The sequence below is a fragment of the Rhipicephalus microplus genome, chromosome 9, assembly GCF_043290135.1.
Source record: "Rhipicephalus microplus isolate Deutch F79 chromosome 9, USDA_Rmic, whole genome shotgun sequence".
In the NCBI taxonomy this organism is placed as follows: domain Eukaryota; kingdom Metazoa; phylum Arthropoda; class Arachnida; order Ixodida; family Ixodidae; genus Rhipicephalus; species Rhipicephalus microplus.
Genome location: NC_134708.1, coordinates 75,178,259 through 75,197,937, shown reverse-complemented (window position 1 = coordinate 75,197,937; position 19,679 = coordinate 75,178,259). Strand labels below are relative to the sequence as shown.

Below are 19,679 nucleotides of genomic sequence, written 5' to 3'. Positions count from 1 at the left end.
CCGGACTGCACCATCGGACCAGCGAATGCGAGCGCTCTCACGTTTCCACTGTCAGCGCTCTTCCAAAGTTGTCCGTAACTTACCCATGTGCAAGGTTTCAGTAGAAATCTGTGTGCGCGTGCTTGGCACCACGCTGCGATGAGATGGGTGACGTTACTCCCACGCAGCCAATTGCGCGCGTGCTTAGGGAGGACTCTGAGAACATAACTCATGTCACAGCCAATGGAGACCACTCGTGACACCAATGGCGAACGATTTTTGGTCTTTTTTGGCGATATACAGCTTTCGCTCTAGAAACTCGGAAACATAGGGCAATCGCCGGAAGGGCATTGAGAATGGCCTCATGTACGACGTTATCGTGTGTGCCTTTCACAACAAGGAAGAAAGCTGCAGATATTCGTTCAAGGGACTTTCAGTGTTGAACATACGAAGCGAGGTCAACTACATTGTCGATGGAAGAGCGGTCACATCGAACACCAGCCGTTGAGGTCAGATAGATCTTGTACTGCTCAGGATACTACTCCAGGCGGCCAAGAATCGTGCATTTTATGATCTTTCCTACGCAGCTGGCCAGCCCTATTAGGCGGTGCGAGGAGAGCTCGAGTGGGGATTGGCCCGCCTCCAAGAGGGCGCGGGTTTTTATGTTTTTTTTTATTCATCAGGCGCATTGCCATTCCACCACTTGCTGCAGTGAAATTACTGTGAGTCTCTCCCCCCCCCTTTTGTTTTCTTTTCCCTCTCATCCCTCTTTCTCATCTTTCTTGTCCCCTTCCCTAATCCCCCAGTGTAGGGTAGCCAACCAGATGTCTTTTTGGTTAACCTCCCTGCCTTCTTCCTTTTGTTGCTTCCTCCTCCTCCTCCCTACCATCAGGAGTTGTAAAGGCTCAACAGTGAACAAACTGAAGCTCAAAGGAAAGTTATCAGATGCCCCGCCGTGGTGGTCTAGCGGCTAGGGTACTCGGCTGCTGACCCGCAGTTCGCGGGATCGAGTCCCAGCTGCAGCGGCTGCATTTCCGAAGGAGGCGGAAATGTTGTAGGCCCGTGCGCTCAGATTTGGGTGCACGTTAAAGAACCCCAGGTGGTCGAAATTTCCGGAGCCCTCTACTACGGCGCCTCTCATAATCATATTGTGGTTTTGGGACGTTAAACCCCACATATCTATCTATCTATCGAAAGTTATCAGAGCCCAACGGTCAATCTAAACACGCAGTTCCTCGATGGGTACATGCGAAGGGGAAGACAAGATAGCAACTACAGCACTACAGAGAATCCGTTGTTCGCCGCGGCCGTGTTTGAACCCGGTACGTTGAGTTCCGCCGGACAATGTCGTAACAATGAATATGTCACGGTCATTGGAACATGACACATCCACGAAGGCGCCTGGGCACAGTGGAAAGCGTTTCTTTTCCAGAGAGAGGAAACGGAAGATCGGTATGAAACGGGAGATTACGAGAGCACCCTCTGGCGGGAAACCGGATGCCCCGTCGACGATACGAGGTGCGTCCGCGGAAGTGATCTGCTCCCCTTGTTTTCTTGTTTTCTATCTGCGAATTTCGCGGTTTTGATAGCACCACATCCTTTTTCGGAGGAGCCATTTGTCTTGGAGCCCTGCGTACCGCTCGGTGAACAACAGTTGAATTTGCTAGCGTGCGTGCTTTATGTCGAACTTTACGCTCGCGCTTGCTATGGCCTTCTATCTAGTGTTATAATTATTCCCGAAAAATATTATAAGTGTGCTTTGCGGTTACCAAGAAGGAGTAATTTTCAATAGCGCAATTCACAGTTTTTTCAACTTTTGAACTGCAAACTACAAGATGTTTTCTCGTGGTCTTGGGCAGTTGCCATAAAGGGACCTTAAAGGGCAGAAAGATTTTTTGCTCGTTATTAAAGCACCATTTCACAGTCCCGCTCTTACCGCGGCACGATGCTTGGTAAGCCAGAAAGTGCGCTAAGGGATGATGCCGGTGGCGACGCCATATTGAGATTCCCGCACCCAATGGCCGGACGTCATAGATATTGAAGGCACTGACTGGTTCCCACGTAGCCTCTTATCGATAAAAATTATTGGGGTATACATTGTTACTTGTGGGTGCCATAGACACAGTGCAGAAAATTTTAGGAAATTTCGTCCAGCCAATGTCACGAAAATACCAAACATACATTTTGAAATTAGTGATAACACGCGCACAGATTGCGGCACGAAATTTTAAAAATAAGGCCTTCATTTTACCCGTCAATGATAAACATATGATAGTGACACGTACGGCATTAGAAGTTTCGAAGTGCAGCTTGTCTATACAAAGTCATTGTTTCTCTTTAGTGTCCCTTTGTTATACCTGAGGCTCGGGAAAGAAAAAGAAAAAAAAAGACATCTCTCCCCCTTCCCTGAAGCAGAACTGTTCTGCCAAACCTGTTGAAAAAAAAAGTTTATTCACTCACTCCATCTTGTCATCTCACTTTTATAATATATTAATGACCGACAAATGAGTAAATATTTTGCTGGTGCTGCTTGCTGCTGCTACTACTACAACTACTACTACTACTACTACCACTACTACTACTACTACTACTGCTGCTGCTACTACTACTACTAATGCTATACATACCTAGCAATAGAGGTAGTACTGCTACTACTACTAGCACCAGTAATAGTAATACTACCACCATCTCTACCACCACAATGACCATTTTACCCTAATTTCTCTGGCTCCATTACGTTGTATAAATGAAATGACTGAAGTATATTGTGGCGAAGTGGGGTGGTTGAAACATTCTGATGTGCTTTCTTGCCTCTTGGCCTGTTTGCACTACCCATTTTGACAAAGGGAGAAACGGGTAGTGCAAACCTACCCGTTTACAGTTGCAGGCAACTGCGCTCATTCTGCTCCATTCAGGAAGGCGTTGCAGCAATAAAAAAGATAAGGATACTTTCATGACATCCCGTGTTCTGAATTCTCGGCGCCTTATATATATACCGTTACGCACACACCGACGTCCACTGTGTTTTTCACTTATCTAACCTTCTGTCTGTTCACTTTACCAGCAGTTTCAAATGCGAAGCATTTTTTGTGTATATTGTAAGCGCTTTCGGCGTCCATCTGCTAAATCTATCTATCTATCTATCTATCTATCTATCTATCTATCTATCTATCTATCTATCTATCTATCTATCTATCTATCTATCTATCTATCTATCTATCTATCTATCTATCTATCTAGCCGCTTACGCCTGGGTGCTGTCGTGATCACCCCTTAACTTGACGTCACCCAAATTAGTATGGGACGGGTAAGATGGTATATCGAATTTGACGGGCTGATGAGCACATGAATATTGTAAAAAAACGCCGTCGTGTACGTTGTCAAACACTTCTCGCATACCAGTGGCATGGGCGGGTATGTTCCACAGGTTATTGATATTATTTTTGCCTAGGACTGACGAGAACTGACGTAGCTACTTTTAACGCGTGAGCGTTAGAAAAAGCTGACATCTGCAGCATTGACCCCATGAACACAAACAATAAATGTCAGGTTCCCAGCAGAAATCGAACCCGAAAATTCTGCGTGGCAATCAAGCACTATACCACAGAGCAACGCCAGATTTCGGAACTACTTTTCCAATAGACCCTAATGCTCCAGCAACGTCGATTGTTGTTGCAGTGCGGGCCAATTCAAATTTAAAAACGCTGCATATGTATTCCCATTATACAAATGTCAGAATAGGTTAATGTCAATTGTAGTTAGATGCCATGCGCTGAAGTTGATTTATGTAGCAGTTTCCAGGACTACCAACCTCGCGCGCTCCAGCGCTTCAAATCGCCTATCGCTTTTGATGTTGCCAATACTCGTGTTCCTGTTGGCATCGTTGCGCAAATTCAAACAACAGGTTGAATAAACATCTGGAATTCTTCAACATATGTCTGTGCGTGCAACATTTACACACATATTTAGCGTCATTTAATGACGTGTGGCTCAATAAAAAAATACAACGCGGTAATCTTCTCTTCGCATGCTTAGTGTGACATCGATTTTCAAGGTACGTGGGATCTGCAGAATTTTTTTTCTTCCACTTTTCTTCAGCACTTCATAGCGTCGTGTTTTGAGTTCACCATAATTATATGGTGTGGGAAAATTTCTGCGGAACATCCACACGTAACTTGGTGAGTGGGAACGACATTGAGACTCTGCTATGTGAACGAAAACTGAGCTTTCATTGGGTGCACTGTTCCCTATACTGGAGAGTCTACTCGATTAACAACAGCGAGACGTCGCAGGAAGTGTACATGAAGGCAACACCATGTGTACGCCTTCGCGAATGTGCCTATTGAGACGGCGTTACATCTGAATGCCATACTTTCGGGTTGGAACGACAACGGGTGCCTCACTGGATGGCATTTTTCGGTGAAAGATAACGCGAGGGGCATTTTATGGGCCCACAAATTGAATGTGAGGGACGTGCCTACACGGACATTGACAAAGCTATTACTGTTAAACATAAAAATCTGGCGCATCGCCCTACACAAATTTCAGCGCCCGTTGTTAAGAGCGTAGAGTTTTCTAATTATACACTAGAGGGAACTCTGGCGCTAATGTCTCTATGGGAGCTGCAACGCTACACTTCAGCGAGCATGGGAGTGATTGGTAGTAAACGGATTTCTCTAATCTTTGTACATCTGGCTCCATGTGCGTTCGTGTGGTTCGAATCTGTTTCCTCACGAAACAAAAATCAGCAAATTTTCGGCGGTCATGCTTTACCACCTTATTCTTTTAGGCTTACCATTTCAAATCGGGTCGCGAAGTTCAAAAGCGGTAGTTCTTTGCTTCTAAACCAAACCGAAACACAGTAATAAACGAAGCCACAAGTGCAATTCACCACCCGCAAGTACGAATACTAGGCGAATCTAACAATCATTTCCATGGTGGCTGAACGATCGCAGCGCTAGAGTCCCCTCTATAGTTGATTTTAGGAAACTCTATGGTTTTGCTGGATTTGCTGCGATTGCTTACAGAAACCGGAATGAATGAGCGATTGTGAGTCTCGTGACAGCGTTTTTCTATATTACTTGGACACTGACAGGGTATTATGACATTGCGGTTACGTCATAGCTTCTGGGAGAGTGTAACGTTGAGTGAAGTGGTGCATAGACTTGTGATGCAAGCAGAATAAGGGACGAAACAAAAGAGGACCCGTAATGGGCTCGCCTTCTCTCTCTATCATACACATCACCCTTTTCCCTTTCCTACGTGCATCGTAGCCTTTTCTTTCGAGCTGGGGAAGCGAAATGCGTGATACAATGCGTAATGTAACGTTCACACTTGCGTAAATGCCACTGCACACAGTCGACGATCAGCGACGTCACCACGGACGACGCAGGAAACGACGCCTGCATTTCGACGCCATCAGCACAGGCAGTGTCACACCCATATATTGACGCTGCGGGTGAGCCCCGGTGATAGTGTAAGAGGATGTGTCGACTGTTAGCGCAAAGGCGTCGTCTCACCAGAACCATGGAATCGTACGCTTCGACGACGCTCTTCGCCTCTGCATTCGCACTGCACGCGCTATTGGCTTTTGCTCAAGGTGAGTTGAACGGACTTGTGATGCGATATTTCGAGGTGGCACACGCTAAAGATTGTTTGCTAGTTGGACAGCATGTGATTCTGCGAGAAATTTTATCCTGACCACGGTGGCAGCAAAGGCTTTAGAGACCCGTGGTTGAAGACTTGCGTGCACGTAGGGCAACATAGTATAGCCAAAATTTTTGGAACCCTACACTAGGACGTCCCACATAATTATGTCACGATTCAGGAACATAAACCGCAGCAATTATATAGCTACGAGAAATCTTGAATAAGGCGCTTTAGGCCTATCGACGCAATTGATGGTAAAGGTTATAACAGTGATAAAAAGGGTGGCCTCAGGGACACGTTTAAGAAGCCAGCGTTGTGAAAAAGCTCTGTGCAGGTAGTGGGAAATTGTAGTCAAAATATTTTGGACAGCATACAGTGAATTCCACACCATGACCTTTTCTAATCACGAGAGCTTTATGGGTGGTCACTGCCCATTAGTCCGGCCGTTTGAGAGAAGTTTTATTGAAAGAAATAGAGATATGTTGAGGCCGTTGGTATTTTTGTGCACTGAAAATCGGCGTGGTTTACGCACAGAAAAAATTGCTTGGGACTATTAGGTTTTCTTTTTCTGATCTAAGCCGAGTAACGTTTATAAGCATGACAGGAATGGGTCCATATCAACTGTTAGTCAATATAAGCTGCTTTAAATTACAAAACTGGCCCCAACTCATGCTAGACCCACATAGCGCAAAATGTAAACATTTTCAGTATTTGAAAGTGCATCACTGCGAACGTATCTGCGGAAATAAAGAATTTTCGGCGACAAAATAGGTTAATTGCATGTGTTTCAGTAAGAATGAAGCAACATGCTTCCTTTTGTTTCTGTAATGATAAAAACATTAAAACTGCAATTCTGTCAAAAGAGGTGCATATCACAATTAAACAGGGAAGTTTATCGCCTAGTAGTAACAGGTATTCCGGTGAGTTCAACTGTCTGGAGCATCAAAATAATATTATTTCAGTGGCACGTAGAAACAAGAGAACAAAGACGCGATGTATCTTGCGACACTGCAATACTCTAACACATCACGAATCATTGAAGGAAACAAGGAGAAGAGTAAACACAAAACACACTAAGCTCAAACGGAATCATGAATCATTGGTGAATAAAAGCAACATTTCTTTTTGTCTTGCCAGTGACTTTTAAAAGGGCAGTAGAGAAAATTCAATATTCCCATTGCTCACCTCGAAAAATCGTGTATGCCACCTTCTGATGAAGGCTTTTTCAACCTGAGTATGTGTGCTTAGAAAAAAGTTTTTACGCATTATATTACTGCTACTTTACTATGAGACACCGAAAATCCATCCCGCACTTAGAAACAGCGTTTAGAAAGATTGATTGTCACAGATGTCAGTAACATTTCAACAGCCATGTGTGTGTTTAGAAACAGTGGTTAGCGATTTAGAGTACTCGGTACTCTTCTATGACTGCGTTTAGAAAAAGTGGTAAACGCTTTAGAGTACTTGGTACTCTACTATGGGAGATCAAACAGCCGTCCCGTGGGGCCCACCTACGCACGTCTGCGCGCAGTAACACAATCATTGACGAAAACATTGATTGTTATAGCAAAAAAAAAACGAGGACAATTAAGGCTGAAGAACCTAATAACCGGCCCTAACTTTTCAAGCCATGATTTTCATTCAGTAAACTTTACGGTTATATAATTAACAAGCACTGTGAAGGCATGTCAGTACAACAATCGATGCAAGCTGTCTTTTATCTCACTTATTAATGGGCCTCCCTTTGTCTGTTCATCTCACCGCGTTAAATGGAAAATTGAAAACATCGTCTAGTACACATTGTCGTGAAATAAGGCAGAAGTGGTACGAGAGATGAGGGAATACTCGAAATCTATCTGAATGCATTAATAATCTCATAAGGTGTAATGTAAAGTGCTAAAACTAACACTCGGTGTTCTCTGCTGTAAGTTGGCGTGGACTAAATAAGGAACGAAAAGTTCAGTGGGACGCCAGTCATCATTATTCGAGTCACGATGACGTACACTCGGTCACTGGTCGGCCAGTTGAGAAGAGCTGAACCGTGCCAAGCTAAGCAGTTTTGGCTGAGACATTGTTCCTCAGGCACTGCGCCGTGCTCCCGACCGGGTTGCAGAAATTAGGTGCCTTTTTCTCATCTTCTAACCACTACCACCACCACATTGTTCCTTGGTCACTTGAGTGGTCGAGTTTTCACGCCATAACTCCACCTACTAGTTATATCTAAACACGCGTTCGTGAGTGCACTTGATTCTCTTGACAAATTAAGATCCACAACGTGGCCAGAACTTTCATGAGTGCTTCAATTCATCCAAATAAGGCTCATCCAAAGTAGTCAAGAAGGGCCTACATATAATGGCTAGAGCAATAACATTTGTTGCTGGTGCCATGGGGATATAGAGAGAAGGTCCGTAAAACTCTGCATTAGCCGATAGCTAAAAAGATTCAAAGTTGCTTAACGCGCCTCGAAAGCTAGGGCAAGGTTACTAGAATTAACTTATTATTTTAGTAACGTTGGGCTAGTGCTAACGCGTGGTCATCATTACTCAAGTAATGCGACGTATGAAAACCTCCGTAGCCAGTGTCACGCATAATTTTGAGACCGTGAGCTCGACTCCCGTAGATGGCCAATCTATATATTTACTCATTTTTAAAGACGATCGCCTTTTTCGGGAAACGTTTTGCCCATCTGATATGTCTGCTTGTCACACGAAACAGCGCCCACCAATACTGACCTGATTTCGGCATTCATACATGGGCGTATTTTCGGTTGAACGGAAATATTGCGCGTATCTGAGGCACAACTTGAACATGTCAATATCTCATATGTGGGGTTTAACGTCCCAAAACTACCATATGATGTTGAGAGACGCCGTAGTGGAGGGCTCCGAAAATTTCGACCTCCTGGTGTGCTCCCAAATCTGAGCACACGGGCCTACAGCATTTTCGCCTTCATCGAAAATGCAGCCGTCGCTGCCGGGATTCGATCCCACGACCTGCGGGTCAACAGCCGAGTACCTTAGCCACTAGACCGTTGCGGTGGGCCGCAAGGTCAGGTGTTTCCTGATCTTCGCTAAGACGATACTGTGGTGGCTTCATCCCGTCGCTTTGCATTCTACAAATTGTGTCTTCCGCGATTGCGCGCACACGATGCGCGCTCACTATATCGCAGGCCATTCATTCGTTTTGCAAGATTACTGCCAGATGGCGCTCGTGTCTCGCGCAGCGCCTCCAGAGTATCATTCACCAATTTTCTCGCGCACAACATCAAATTCTTCACTCCCTCCAGACTATTTCAACGTCTTTAAACGACATCTGCAGTGAAACATGCAGATAAGGGGCTAGTTGTATTATTAGAAATACCGCAGAAGTGATCAAGATGTTAAGCCTCGTTTGTTATAAGTTCACCACTTCGAGCTTCCTTTGTGTGTGCTTGCTTCCTTTGTTGAACTTTCGCTCCATGTCCACTCGAGACCACAATTAAGGGGCACGCCCCGCCATGGTGGTCTAGTGGCTAAGGTACTCTGCTGCTGACCCGCAGGTCGCGGGTTCGAATCCCGGCTGCGGCGGCTGCATTTCTGATGGAGGCGGAAATGTTGTAGGCCCGTGTGCTCAGATTTGGGTGCACGTTAAAGAATCCCAGGAGGTCGAAATTTCCGGAGTCCTCCACTACGGCGTCTCTCATAATCATAAGGTGGTTTTGGGACGTTAAACCCCACATATCAATCAATCAATTAAGGGGCACCACCGATCTAAAGACTGTCCGAAAATTTTTATTACAGACTGATATGCCATGAGCGCTGACAGGAACACTATTTAAGTACAAATGTATTTTGTGGCTAACGTTCATGAAACAAAATAAGTACCGTGCGGTCATCTCGAAGGCTGGTGCTGTGTGCTAAATTTTGATCTCACCTCGTGATATTCGCTACCGTACTTCGCTAGTACTTTTCATGATTTCTGAGTGAGACAGGTGGTTCAGAGGCACGGGAAGGGAGGATGGGGGAGTTGTGTTTTCCCGTTCCTCTGTGACAAGAAGTTTCTCGTCCAACGTTCAGCTTCACTCACCTTTGCGCAGTTGGACAGTCCCACACTGAATGTTTGATCACTGCACAAAGAGAGGTTGCCGACTTAGACTGAGCAAATAGATCGGTGCAGTGGTTTTCTTTCGAAGAAAAAATAGGTAACGTGAGCAGTAAACGTACATCTATTTGCTATTATGAACATGTATATTTGCTTTGCGTATGACCCATAATTTAAAGTAATGGGACTTCGCGCTGCCGGAGGATGACTTTTTTCCCCATAATGAGCCACTGTTTCACGCATCTCTACAAGCTGTTGCTGTTAAGTAATAGGGTGTTTTGTTTTCTGCCAAATATATCATTTACTCTGTCACGTTTTTTTTTTCTACCGTTTCGGGTATCATCTACTTGTAATTAGTCGTAATTTAAACACCAGCGCTGCACGTCTCCGCCCAGTCGCCACATTCACGTTACGCAGAACCGTTCCGTCTCTAACATGACGCGTATATTGAGGATATCGATTCGTAAAGCTGAATGCAAGCTCGAATCAACATTTTTTTTTCATCTTGTCATATAGATATGACATAGTGTTTTAGTATAATTACTTCCGACGTATATAAGTAGTGTTAAAAAATATCGCACGCAATTAGCTTTGTAGTGTCACATTAGCACTCAAGAGCTTTTAGTCATCAATGCCACGCTTTAACTTACGAAAGCTGTTCTATGTTATAGTGTTGGGTCGTCATAGTCATCATCATCACCACCTCGACTACGTTCACAGTAGGGAAAGGCCTTTCTCATGTTCCGCCAATCAATTCAGCCCCGCTCCTTTTGCTGCCTCGTTATACCTGCAAACTTCTTATTGCATGTACTTATCTAATTTTTTTTTCGCCACCTCACGTGTGTTATTTGACGCATTTTTAATAGGACGGATTCGGGGCCGAAGAATGGGAAGAGTTAAGAATAATAGTTAAACGAAAGTATCCTAGTTACCTGCGACTTGCTGATGACATTGTATTGATGAGTAACTCAGGGGACGAATTACAGCTTATGATTACTGAACTGGGCACGGAAAACAGAAGAGTAAGTCGGAAAACGGATATGCATAAAGATAAAGTAATGCGCAACAGTCTCGGCAGAGAACAGCACTGTACGATAGGCGGCGAGACACTAGAAATTCTAAAAGACAGTTAGTAACCGTGAAGCCGAATCATAAGAGCAAAATAACTATACAGAATAAGGGCGGGGATGGGCGCATTCAGCTAGCATTTAGAAATCATGACCCGACTACTATGCTGTTGCTGATGTCGATGGCTGGAGGCGTCCATGCACCATGTTCAAACCACGTGAATGTGACTTTCACATGAGAGCGCAGTGTATTACATTGTAAAGATCCCATGCAGTGGTATTTTGGGGGTGAAGCTCCTTATAAAAAAAGCTTCGACAATGGGTTTCAAGGTTGATATATCCTTATGGTAATGTGTTAGTTTCTCGCGAAAATAATCTATTGAGAAGAGTATTGATGACTTGACGTAATATGCGCCTAGATCCTAAGGCTTCTGAAGAAAACATGTAAGACTAAGGCACGAGTCGAGGACTACATGACCCAACAAATTATCTCTAATAAATCGGTACCTTGAATCGTATCTCGCCACTGGTAAGATGGCAGTTTTTTAGATTCGCTTTCCAGGCATATCCTCCATCCTCCATTATAGCAAAAATTAAATTCGGCGAGTGCCACGTAGTCACGATTGGAGAAGTGTGCCCAACTTCGTCGAGTGGTGAGCAGTTAATTTCGCTGATGGCCGGGCGTTGCCCAGTCGCCACATATGATAAGGTCCGTAGAATATTCGAATTGTGTCTAAGTGTGTTTTTTTTATCTACTTGCAGATTCACCGAGACCCGGAGTTTGCAATGCGGGGGAAGTATTCAACTGCTACAAAGAGTACAGTTCAGTTCTGTTTCAGGACGAGCTGCTTCCGAATGCCGACGGAAGCTTCAACGATACTTCATACCTTTCTGCGTGCAGGTATACGTCAGAGGACACACTGCTGTTCTCCAACCATTTGAATACCAACAATTGATGTCATTTTTATTATATCTGTAGTCCGACATTACTTAGTAAGTGCAATATCGGAATGCATAGGTTGCTCATAGACTGCCTGCGAACCTATAACAGACTCACTGGAAGTGTGTCTGCATGCTGTTCAATGGTTAAATGTTTCGGTGTTTTGTGCAGCGCTCATAGAAAACTATTAGGGGTGTTCCTTCATTCTACTTTGGTTTCATAAAAATCATATGAAGATTAATAAATAACTAATTTAAATACGTTTACAAATGCTATGTTATATTCTCCAGCGATGTGTACACGCTGTTTATTCAAGGATTCAGTTTCAGGAATGAAAGCATGATAGTTGCCGGTAAACAGTGTGCAGCCAAATAATGAAAAAAGTAGGGCTTTTTTTTTCTCTCAACAAAAAAAGCAATGCTGGTGAGTTAGGAGTAAAAGTGAAAAGAACATAGGTTTGGAGGTTAAGTTCGCAGAGCGATGAAAGTAAAGAAAATACTGGGAATACTAAACGTAGCCATTTCAATTATATGAACGCAAATGAGAGCAAATGCTGCAAGCAAGACGCATCTCGGGGTAGCATCGGCAGTGCCGGATGAAACATTTTTGCGCATGAAACCAAGAATTCAAGGACATCATCAACGCTCCACTCTCCAACGCTTTATTTGGTGTGAGAACTCACTCGGTTTGCTGTGCAGGCAAATTTAAGTGAGAGATGCAATCATGATTTAGCATTTAATTTTAGTTGTTCCACTAATCACAAAGCGAACGCCAATTGATGGGAAAGTACACGGAAACATTTTCGATAGGTAATGCCCGCAACATTTCTTAACCTATACGAGCAAGGGTTTTAGCGAAATTATAATACGGGTGAACAAGGTGTGACCACTTAGACAAAATTGTAATCAAAAGTGAGGTGTCAAATAACTGAATCTGCAGACATCGAATACGTGCGCACACATTTCACAATGCACGCATATCGTTTTAGTCATTGAAGGAAATACGAGGTCCGACCACTCCGTGGGTCAGATGCTAGTTGCACTTAATATAAAACAATGCCACTGGAGCACGTTGCGTTATTCCTAAGTCACACAATAGTGAGATTGATTGATTGATTTGTGGGGTTTAACGTCCCAAAACCACCATTTGATTATGAGAGACGCCGTAGTGGAGGGCTCCGGAAATTTTGACCACCTGGGGTTCTTTAACGTGCACCCAAATCTGAGTACACGGGCCTACAACATTTCCGCCTCCATCGGAAATGCAGCCGCCGCAGCCGGGAATCGAACCCGCGACCTGCGGGTCAGCAGCCGAGTACCTTAGCCACTAGACCACCGCGGCGGGGCCACACAATAGTGAGACATATTTGTGTAGTCTTGGGGTAAATTTCAAATGATAGCTGGATTAAGGCAGCAGAAATAAAAGGAAGTTGTGCACACAGAAGAACTAAAACCGCTGGAAGCCCACGAAAATATATTCCTCCCAGTTAAAATATTTCATCTTGGGCGCACCTTCATATGTAAATTATTATGCACTCATTCATCATGTACTTTATTTACGTGATGCGCTGAAATATGTTTCACATACATAGATCCTACAGGTTTAAGGGCAATGCAGCCACGGAATTTGGAAGAACGCTCCAAAAATATTCATTGTGAGTTTTGCCATTGCAAAGAATTCAAAATACACAACCAGAAATCGTTCTGCCCAGATATATAAATCTATCGTCTAAACGACCTTTCCTTCATTGCCTTGCTCAAGGTATTTGAGTGAAAGATTAAGGAAAATAACCCATTCTAAAAACGAAACTTGTCTCACTCCAGTGGCTATCGCATGGCTCCGCTAAACACCGGGTTCGCATTCCAGGCCTCGACACGATTGCCAAGGTTGGCTGTGGCTGTGGCTGGGTGGGTTCGCATTCCAGGCACGGCTACCGCATATTGATAGAGATTAAGTGAAAAAAAATAAGCCCATCCAATTATGTTTTTCAGTCAAATTTAAACCGCTGTCCTCAGCCACGGCATAGCTTGACAATCGTCTGGAGGTTTTGGCATGCAATACATGCCCCCTCAGTTTATTTTTTGTTTCGATCAACCTGTTTTCGTAGAGTAATGATATCCTAAAACATAGTTTTCACGTCATAAATGTACGTCGCCAAAAGCAGTCTCCACATGACAATTGTTGGATATGTGAATCAAACCTTTTTATTTCAAATCTGCGTGTGCACATTGTCTGTAGTTTCGAAATGCCACTGGTTCAAACAAGCTGAAAAATCTTCTTCATCTTTTGTAAATATCCTTTCTGGTACGTTTGAACAGCTTCTTTGCAGTGGGCTCAACTTGCGAGCTCATCATCAAGGACTGTCCGAAATCCTTCAGGGACCAGTTCACGCGGTCTGAGGAGGGCTACAAGGACACAAGGAGCATCGTCTGCGACGCGCCATCGCTTCAAGGTTGGTCTTGTTTCACTCCCAATGTTAGTCTTGAAGAAGCTTAGCACAATGCACACTAGTGGTTTTGGTAGTTTGGGGGAGTAAAACCTCACATTATTATTAATATTGTGCGTGCAAACTGATGGTCACCTCCACAAGCTCAGTTCAAACTTTTTAAAAATATATCACTGCATGCACATTACTTCATTTTGTGGAGGAATTGAAATTATATACATGATGAGAAATAAGACACATTCAAGGTTACTATATCAGATATTGTAACTTCTTTATTCTAAAAGCTATAACCAGTTACGGCCAGCAACTATTGAAATAGCAAATCCCCCATGCGATAAATATTCATTTGTAAGTACAAGCCTTGGCAATGCGTTCTTCGTCCACATTGTCCTTAAGAACGTTGACGAGGTAATTCCTTGAGTATACTTAGCTACTTCCTTTCTTATATAGCTAGAAGCATTGAATGCACTTCGTAATTTTGCTATGTCATATATGTATGTACAAACGTGTTACACGAGATGCCCCAGTAATCTCTAGCCAGAATTTGAAAATCTGCTGACACACTTATTGACGAGGCGATGAAATGCATCTTGCTAACTTTTATCTAGAGTATATACGTTACAGTACACGTTTGGTCTTCTTTATTGCCTCACTCGGCATGTTTAATTAGTTAGCTTTAGAAACTACGAAGCAGGGCAAAAAAATGGCATTGAAAAAGTTGTAGACAGGATTGCCAAACCTCTGATTAGGTGTTTTCTAACTTTGCATCTATCAAGCATCAGGGTTTTTCCTGCTTACTGCGTCAGCCGCGTAGAAGCAGTGGCTATGGTGCCCTGCTGCATACCCGAAGGTCGGGGGTTCGATCCCTGTCGTGGCGGTCAGATTTCGATGGAGGCGAAATGGTAGAGAAGCCCGGGATGTGTGCGATGTCAGTGCGTGTTAAAGAACACCAGCTGTTCGAAAGGTCCATGCCATATGTTCGTTCTGGAGTGTATCAAACATACCGACAATGAACTTCATTCTGCTTACTACGCAAATGAAGACAACACAAAAGGGTTAGTAGCACTTCGCGCTACTGACTCATCTCTGTACTATGCGCTCTTGTGGTTACATTTGCTAATAGGTAATCACTTTTTTACCTGCACCCACTTTTTCTAAGTGCCTTAGATCCGGCATCGGGTGAACTTGTGCCCTGCAGCGCTAATTACCACATGGGCTGTGGCTTGATCTTAATCAAGTTTTTGTACACCTGACCACCTGTTGCAGCTCTGGTGAGGCTCTCGCTGTGTTTGAACAACGACCGCTTGCACAAGTGTGTGGATAACCCGATGACAAAACCGAAAAACGGAACAAATCCTCGGGAACACTGGTGCAAGTAAGTACTCTGTTCTCATGGCGCCGTTAGAATATTGTCGGGTACAACTTAAATTGTCCACGAGACTTCGTCCTCGAAGGCGGATGTGCACGAGCTTGCACCATTAGAAATACTTGCGTGTACCGGAATACCGGACGTAAACGGCGCATGCGCGTGCCCGAAAAACATGGCCGCTTCAGTGTCAAAAGAAGTTGCTGTCCACCTCAAATCATTTAAGTGGCCGTCGTGTAATCTGTAGCACAGCAGTTCCAAATTGATTATTTTATTTGATTTGCATTGATATTCAATAACTCCTCCACAGCAAGGCAGCTCTGTTGATTCTGCACAGTTTTCGAGAGATTAACTGAAATAATGGGTGCTGTAGGCTGAGCGACTAGCGCTCCCGGAACCTCGAAAGACACAGATTACGTGTTTGCTAGCTGTCTTTTGTCATCGAGAGATGGTGCCACAGGGCTTAGTGGTAGCGAAGGGAAACGCTACACACTCTAAAAAAAGAGCGAGTAAAAAGGGTGTCTTTTTGTCCCACAACAATAATCGTCATCGATATTGCGTTCCATCCTTGCGCTATCGCCCAGCGCCCGGTACATTCCGGTCACGATCGACATGCCCATTATCAGGGTTACATTGCATTCTCGATAGGAAAGTGGCCAGCGCCGAGTTTTCAAGTAAGGAAGCGCACGCAAGCCTGATGACGATTATTGTTGTGGGACAAAAAGGCACCCTTTTTATTCGATATTTTTTTAGAGTGTATATGGTATTGCACTACGCCTTTGCATTACCGGAATGCCAAACAAACTGATGCTTGAGCTGGTGTGCTTCGTTACGCAATGTAAAATTTATTTCAAATATGCTCTAGGTTATGTTGATATATGATGATTGTGTGACCCCGTAAACTTACTTTACGAATCATCTCACTTTAGAAATTTTGTTCCAATAGTCTTCTAAGTGTTTCAAGAACGACCTACACGACTGCTGTATGACGAGTCAAACCCGTTTAACCTTCTCCACAGGCTCACCAAGGACTCGCTCAGGTGCGTCGACGAGGGTGTCATGCAGTGCAGGCACTCGTACGAAAAGGAGAGGCCGATCTTTAGGAAATACTTCACGGCCGTGTCCAAAATGCTCCAGTGCGACGCCATCGCTAGCGGAAGTGCGGCTGTTGCGGCTCCCCGTGCCTCTGTGTTCGCCATTCTAGGGCTAATGCTCGCGTGGTGGGTGACGACAAAATGGTAATAAAGTATGCTGCACCTCACAACGTATGTGAAGTGCGCAGTGCAGCTTTCTTCAACGCTAATGGTGAATTCCCATTGGCAGAACAGGATCACTAAACAACAGTAAAGGCGGTGATGAGGGCAAGTTGGTTTGAGTAGTTTGTAATCATATTCGTAGCGCGGAAAACCAGATGCAGAGACAAGTTAGCAACACATACACACGACTCTAGCACGCGTCCTGTGTATCTTGTATCGGCGTCTGAATTTTCGTGTTACGAATATGATTTCAAAGCACTGAAAGTACTCTGAAAGTACTGCCTTCATAATCGGCGTGTTTAAGTGGGCGAATGGAAATAAGAACAATTTTCTCCAGTGGGAGAGCGAGATCGCTTTTACTGCGCCGAGAACAGCCACGAGCAGTTTGTAGCGCTCTCGCCAGGAAAACGGACTAGACAGCATCCAAAAATATCCCGTTTCTTTTTTTCCTTTAATTTTTCCTTCAGCTGACGAGCGTAGTGGCAATGGTAGCTGTCATGTGCAGGCTGACACCATGGATTGCACCCTACTTTGGCCGTATTGGCACCGAGTGTACGGGTAGCGCCGATGACAGAAAGGGAGAGTACGCAGTGACGTTTGCTGTGTGCGTCATCGCACATACGTACTCCGTAACGGCGAGTTGGGAATGGCGAATATGCTTCCGGCAGATTTTCAGCGTATTTTTCTGCTGCCCTTCAGCTTGCGCGGAAAGTCGAGTTTTCATATACAGGAACGCATGTACAGTGCTCAACTCGCATGTCTATTGGCCTCGAGGGCCTCCACTAAAGAGGCCAGCGGTGCGACCGTTTAGACGTCACAGATAGGATGCGTATTGTGGAATACGGCAGCTTTGCTTTCGCGACACCACTTGCATGGAACCCCATGGCTGCACCGGTTCTTATTCGCAATTTTACGATGCAAATTAGACACGAGAGTGCTACCGGGGGCACCGATTCGTAGTTTACCTGCCAGTATTATCAGGTCTTACCACTTCTTTAAGCACTGAGCTTCAAAATAAAGGTAAGAACGCACAGTGTCCACAGCAAAAGCGCAGAAAATGCTGTGGTCTAGCAGATAAAGTCAACCTGGCATCCTATGAGTGACGTCATCACGTAGGTGGCGCCACGGTATGTCCTCGAGGTCAATTACGACGGAGCGTCGCGCGTGGAACAGCACGAGCGACATCTGCAGTCGCAAATACGCCACATCTGAGCATGCGCGTCGCCAATGATGTGCCTGCCCTGCAGTCTCCACCCTTCTTTATCTTCGTGGCCGAGACGACTGCTTTGGCCGTAGAAGCACTGTCAACATTACAGAACCAAAATAAGACAAAAAAGCAAAATAAACTCGCAATCGCCCGGATAGGCGCCTTTTATACTCTAAAGTTATTCTCGTTTCGTGATATCATATCACATCGAGAACGGTTCAATTCGTTTTTTTTGCTAACTTTTTCTTTTTTTCGCTAAATCGTTCATGGCGCTTTCGACGGCCAAAGCGGTTGTTGTATCCGCGGCTATAAACATTGGCCACAAAAGCAAGGCAGGTACATCACTAGCGCCACGCGTGCTCAGATGTGGCGTATTTTCGACTGCAGATGTCGCTCGTGCTGTTCCGGGCATGACGCTTCGTCGTTATAGACATGCGAGTTGATCACTGTACGCAAGGCAGACACAGCAGCGCCGGGTGCACCGCGGAAGGTACTTCTTCTAGTAACGTTGACGGCACGCACGAACGTGTCGCTCCGCGAACATTCGACGAAGACGAAAGAGCCCAAGGCGCGCAGTTCTCCGCAGACGGCGATTGTGCTGAGCGGCCACCGTGTGCCTCGACATTTCATTTAGCAGTAAACGGCTCAGCAGATACAGCGATAACACCTGACACAAGAAACAAACGCCCACGAAAAAGAAAAATCAAACTTGTCTGGAACATTCGTAATGCCAAGATCGCTGACCACCAAGAATGGCACGTAATATGCCGCCACGGAATGGCAGAGCCTCGACGTATCCATTTTCGAGAGTATGCAGCCACTTTTCCCGTGAACATGCCTGGCTAACAGACAACATGCGGGCGGCATCGTTGATCACACCACGCCCAAAAGCAATCACACGTAAAAGTTAACGAATCACTACGTGTGAACAAAAGCCACAAAATACCGCACGACGCCACACCACCGTCGCCGACGAGTCGTGTAAATGGCGTTGCTTCCGGCTTACCGGATGCTAGCGCACCACGTGAGAAAATACATCATCTTGACGTTATTTTCTTCTCTTTTACGGAATGAGCACAGAAATGGAAACTTGTGCTCATTTATGGTCTTCCCCACCGTTTCGTTAAAAACGCAGCACATGAATGTTGTTATAGTCCACTTCCACCATTTTCCGAGAAACAGATAACAGTTTGTGGTTTTCACGGTTAGTTCCGACGTTGATACAGGGATTTTTTTTTTTTTTGCAGTGTACGCAACGTTAGCAGTGTACCGTTGCTGACGCAGCAGTACCACTTGGCAAACCTTCCCTTACAGTATTCAAGAAGGTCTTTCACTCAGCTTAATGGTTAAAAATTATATTACGTGTTTCTTGAAATTGCATATAGCATACAGACGGAGCAAAATGCTACACGCCTAGTACCTTCCGATTTCAGAACATGCTAATGAACTCCAGTTGGTCTACAGTAGCCGAAGCGCTCAACTACGGCACCTTACATAATCTGGGTCGCTTCAGGATCTTAAACTCCACAAAACAAGGCCACCCTTATAGCAATATGTATGAGACCCGGGCTTAATAAGGGCCCGGCTGAGGCCCGAACCGATCCCGAAGCTTATGGGTTCGAGCTTAGCCCGGGCGCGATCCAACAATGCCTTACCGAGCCCGGTGCGTGCCAGGGTCCATGCGGTGGT

General features: G+C 44.8%; 1 protein-coding gene across 1 annotated transcript; it reads left to right on the top strand.

Annotated features, from left to right (window-relative positions):
- Nucleotides 1-5,227: 5,227 nt before the first annotated feature.
- LOC119165569 (uncharacterized) lies at nucleotides 5,228-16,795 on the top strand. Its single transcript, XM_075873855.1, has 5 exons — nucleotides 5,228-5,578; nucleotides 11,538-11,676; nucleotides 14,034-14,167; nucleotides 15,428-15,536; nucleotides 16,547-16,795. Exons 1-5 carry the CDS (start codon nucleotides 5,464-5,466, stop codon nucleotides 16,767-16,769), a joined length of 720 nt encoding a protein of 239 aa, XP_075729970.1. The 5' UTR covers nucleotides 5,228-5,463; the 3' UTR covers nucleotides 16,770-16,795.
- The last annotated feature ends 2,884 nt before the right edge of the window (nucleotides 16,796-19,679 follow it).

What these genes read in the sequence shown, in the direction of transcription:
- LOC119165569 (XM_075873855.1), top strand. Translation starts at nt 5,464, where the DNA reads ATGTGTCGACTGTTAGCGCAAAGGCGTCGTCTCACCAGAACCATGGAA. An exon ending in CGACGCGCCATCGCTTCAAG is followed by an intron (nt 14,168 to 15,427) that starts GTTGGTCTTGTT and finishes CACCTGTTGCAG; the next exon opens with CTCTGGTGAGGCTCTCGCTG. An exon ending in CCTCGGGAACACTGGTGCAA is followed by an intron (nt 15,537 to 16,546) that starts GTAAGTACTCTG and finishes CCTTCTCCACAG; the next exon opens with GCTCACCAAGGACTCGCTCA.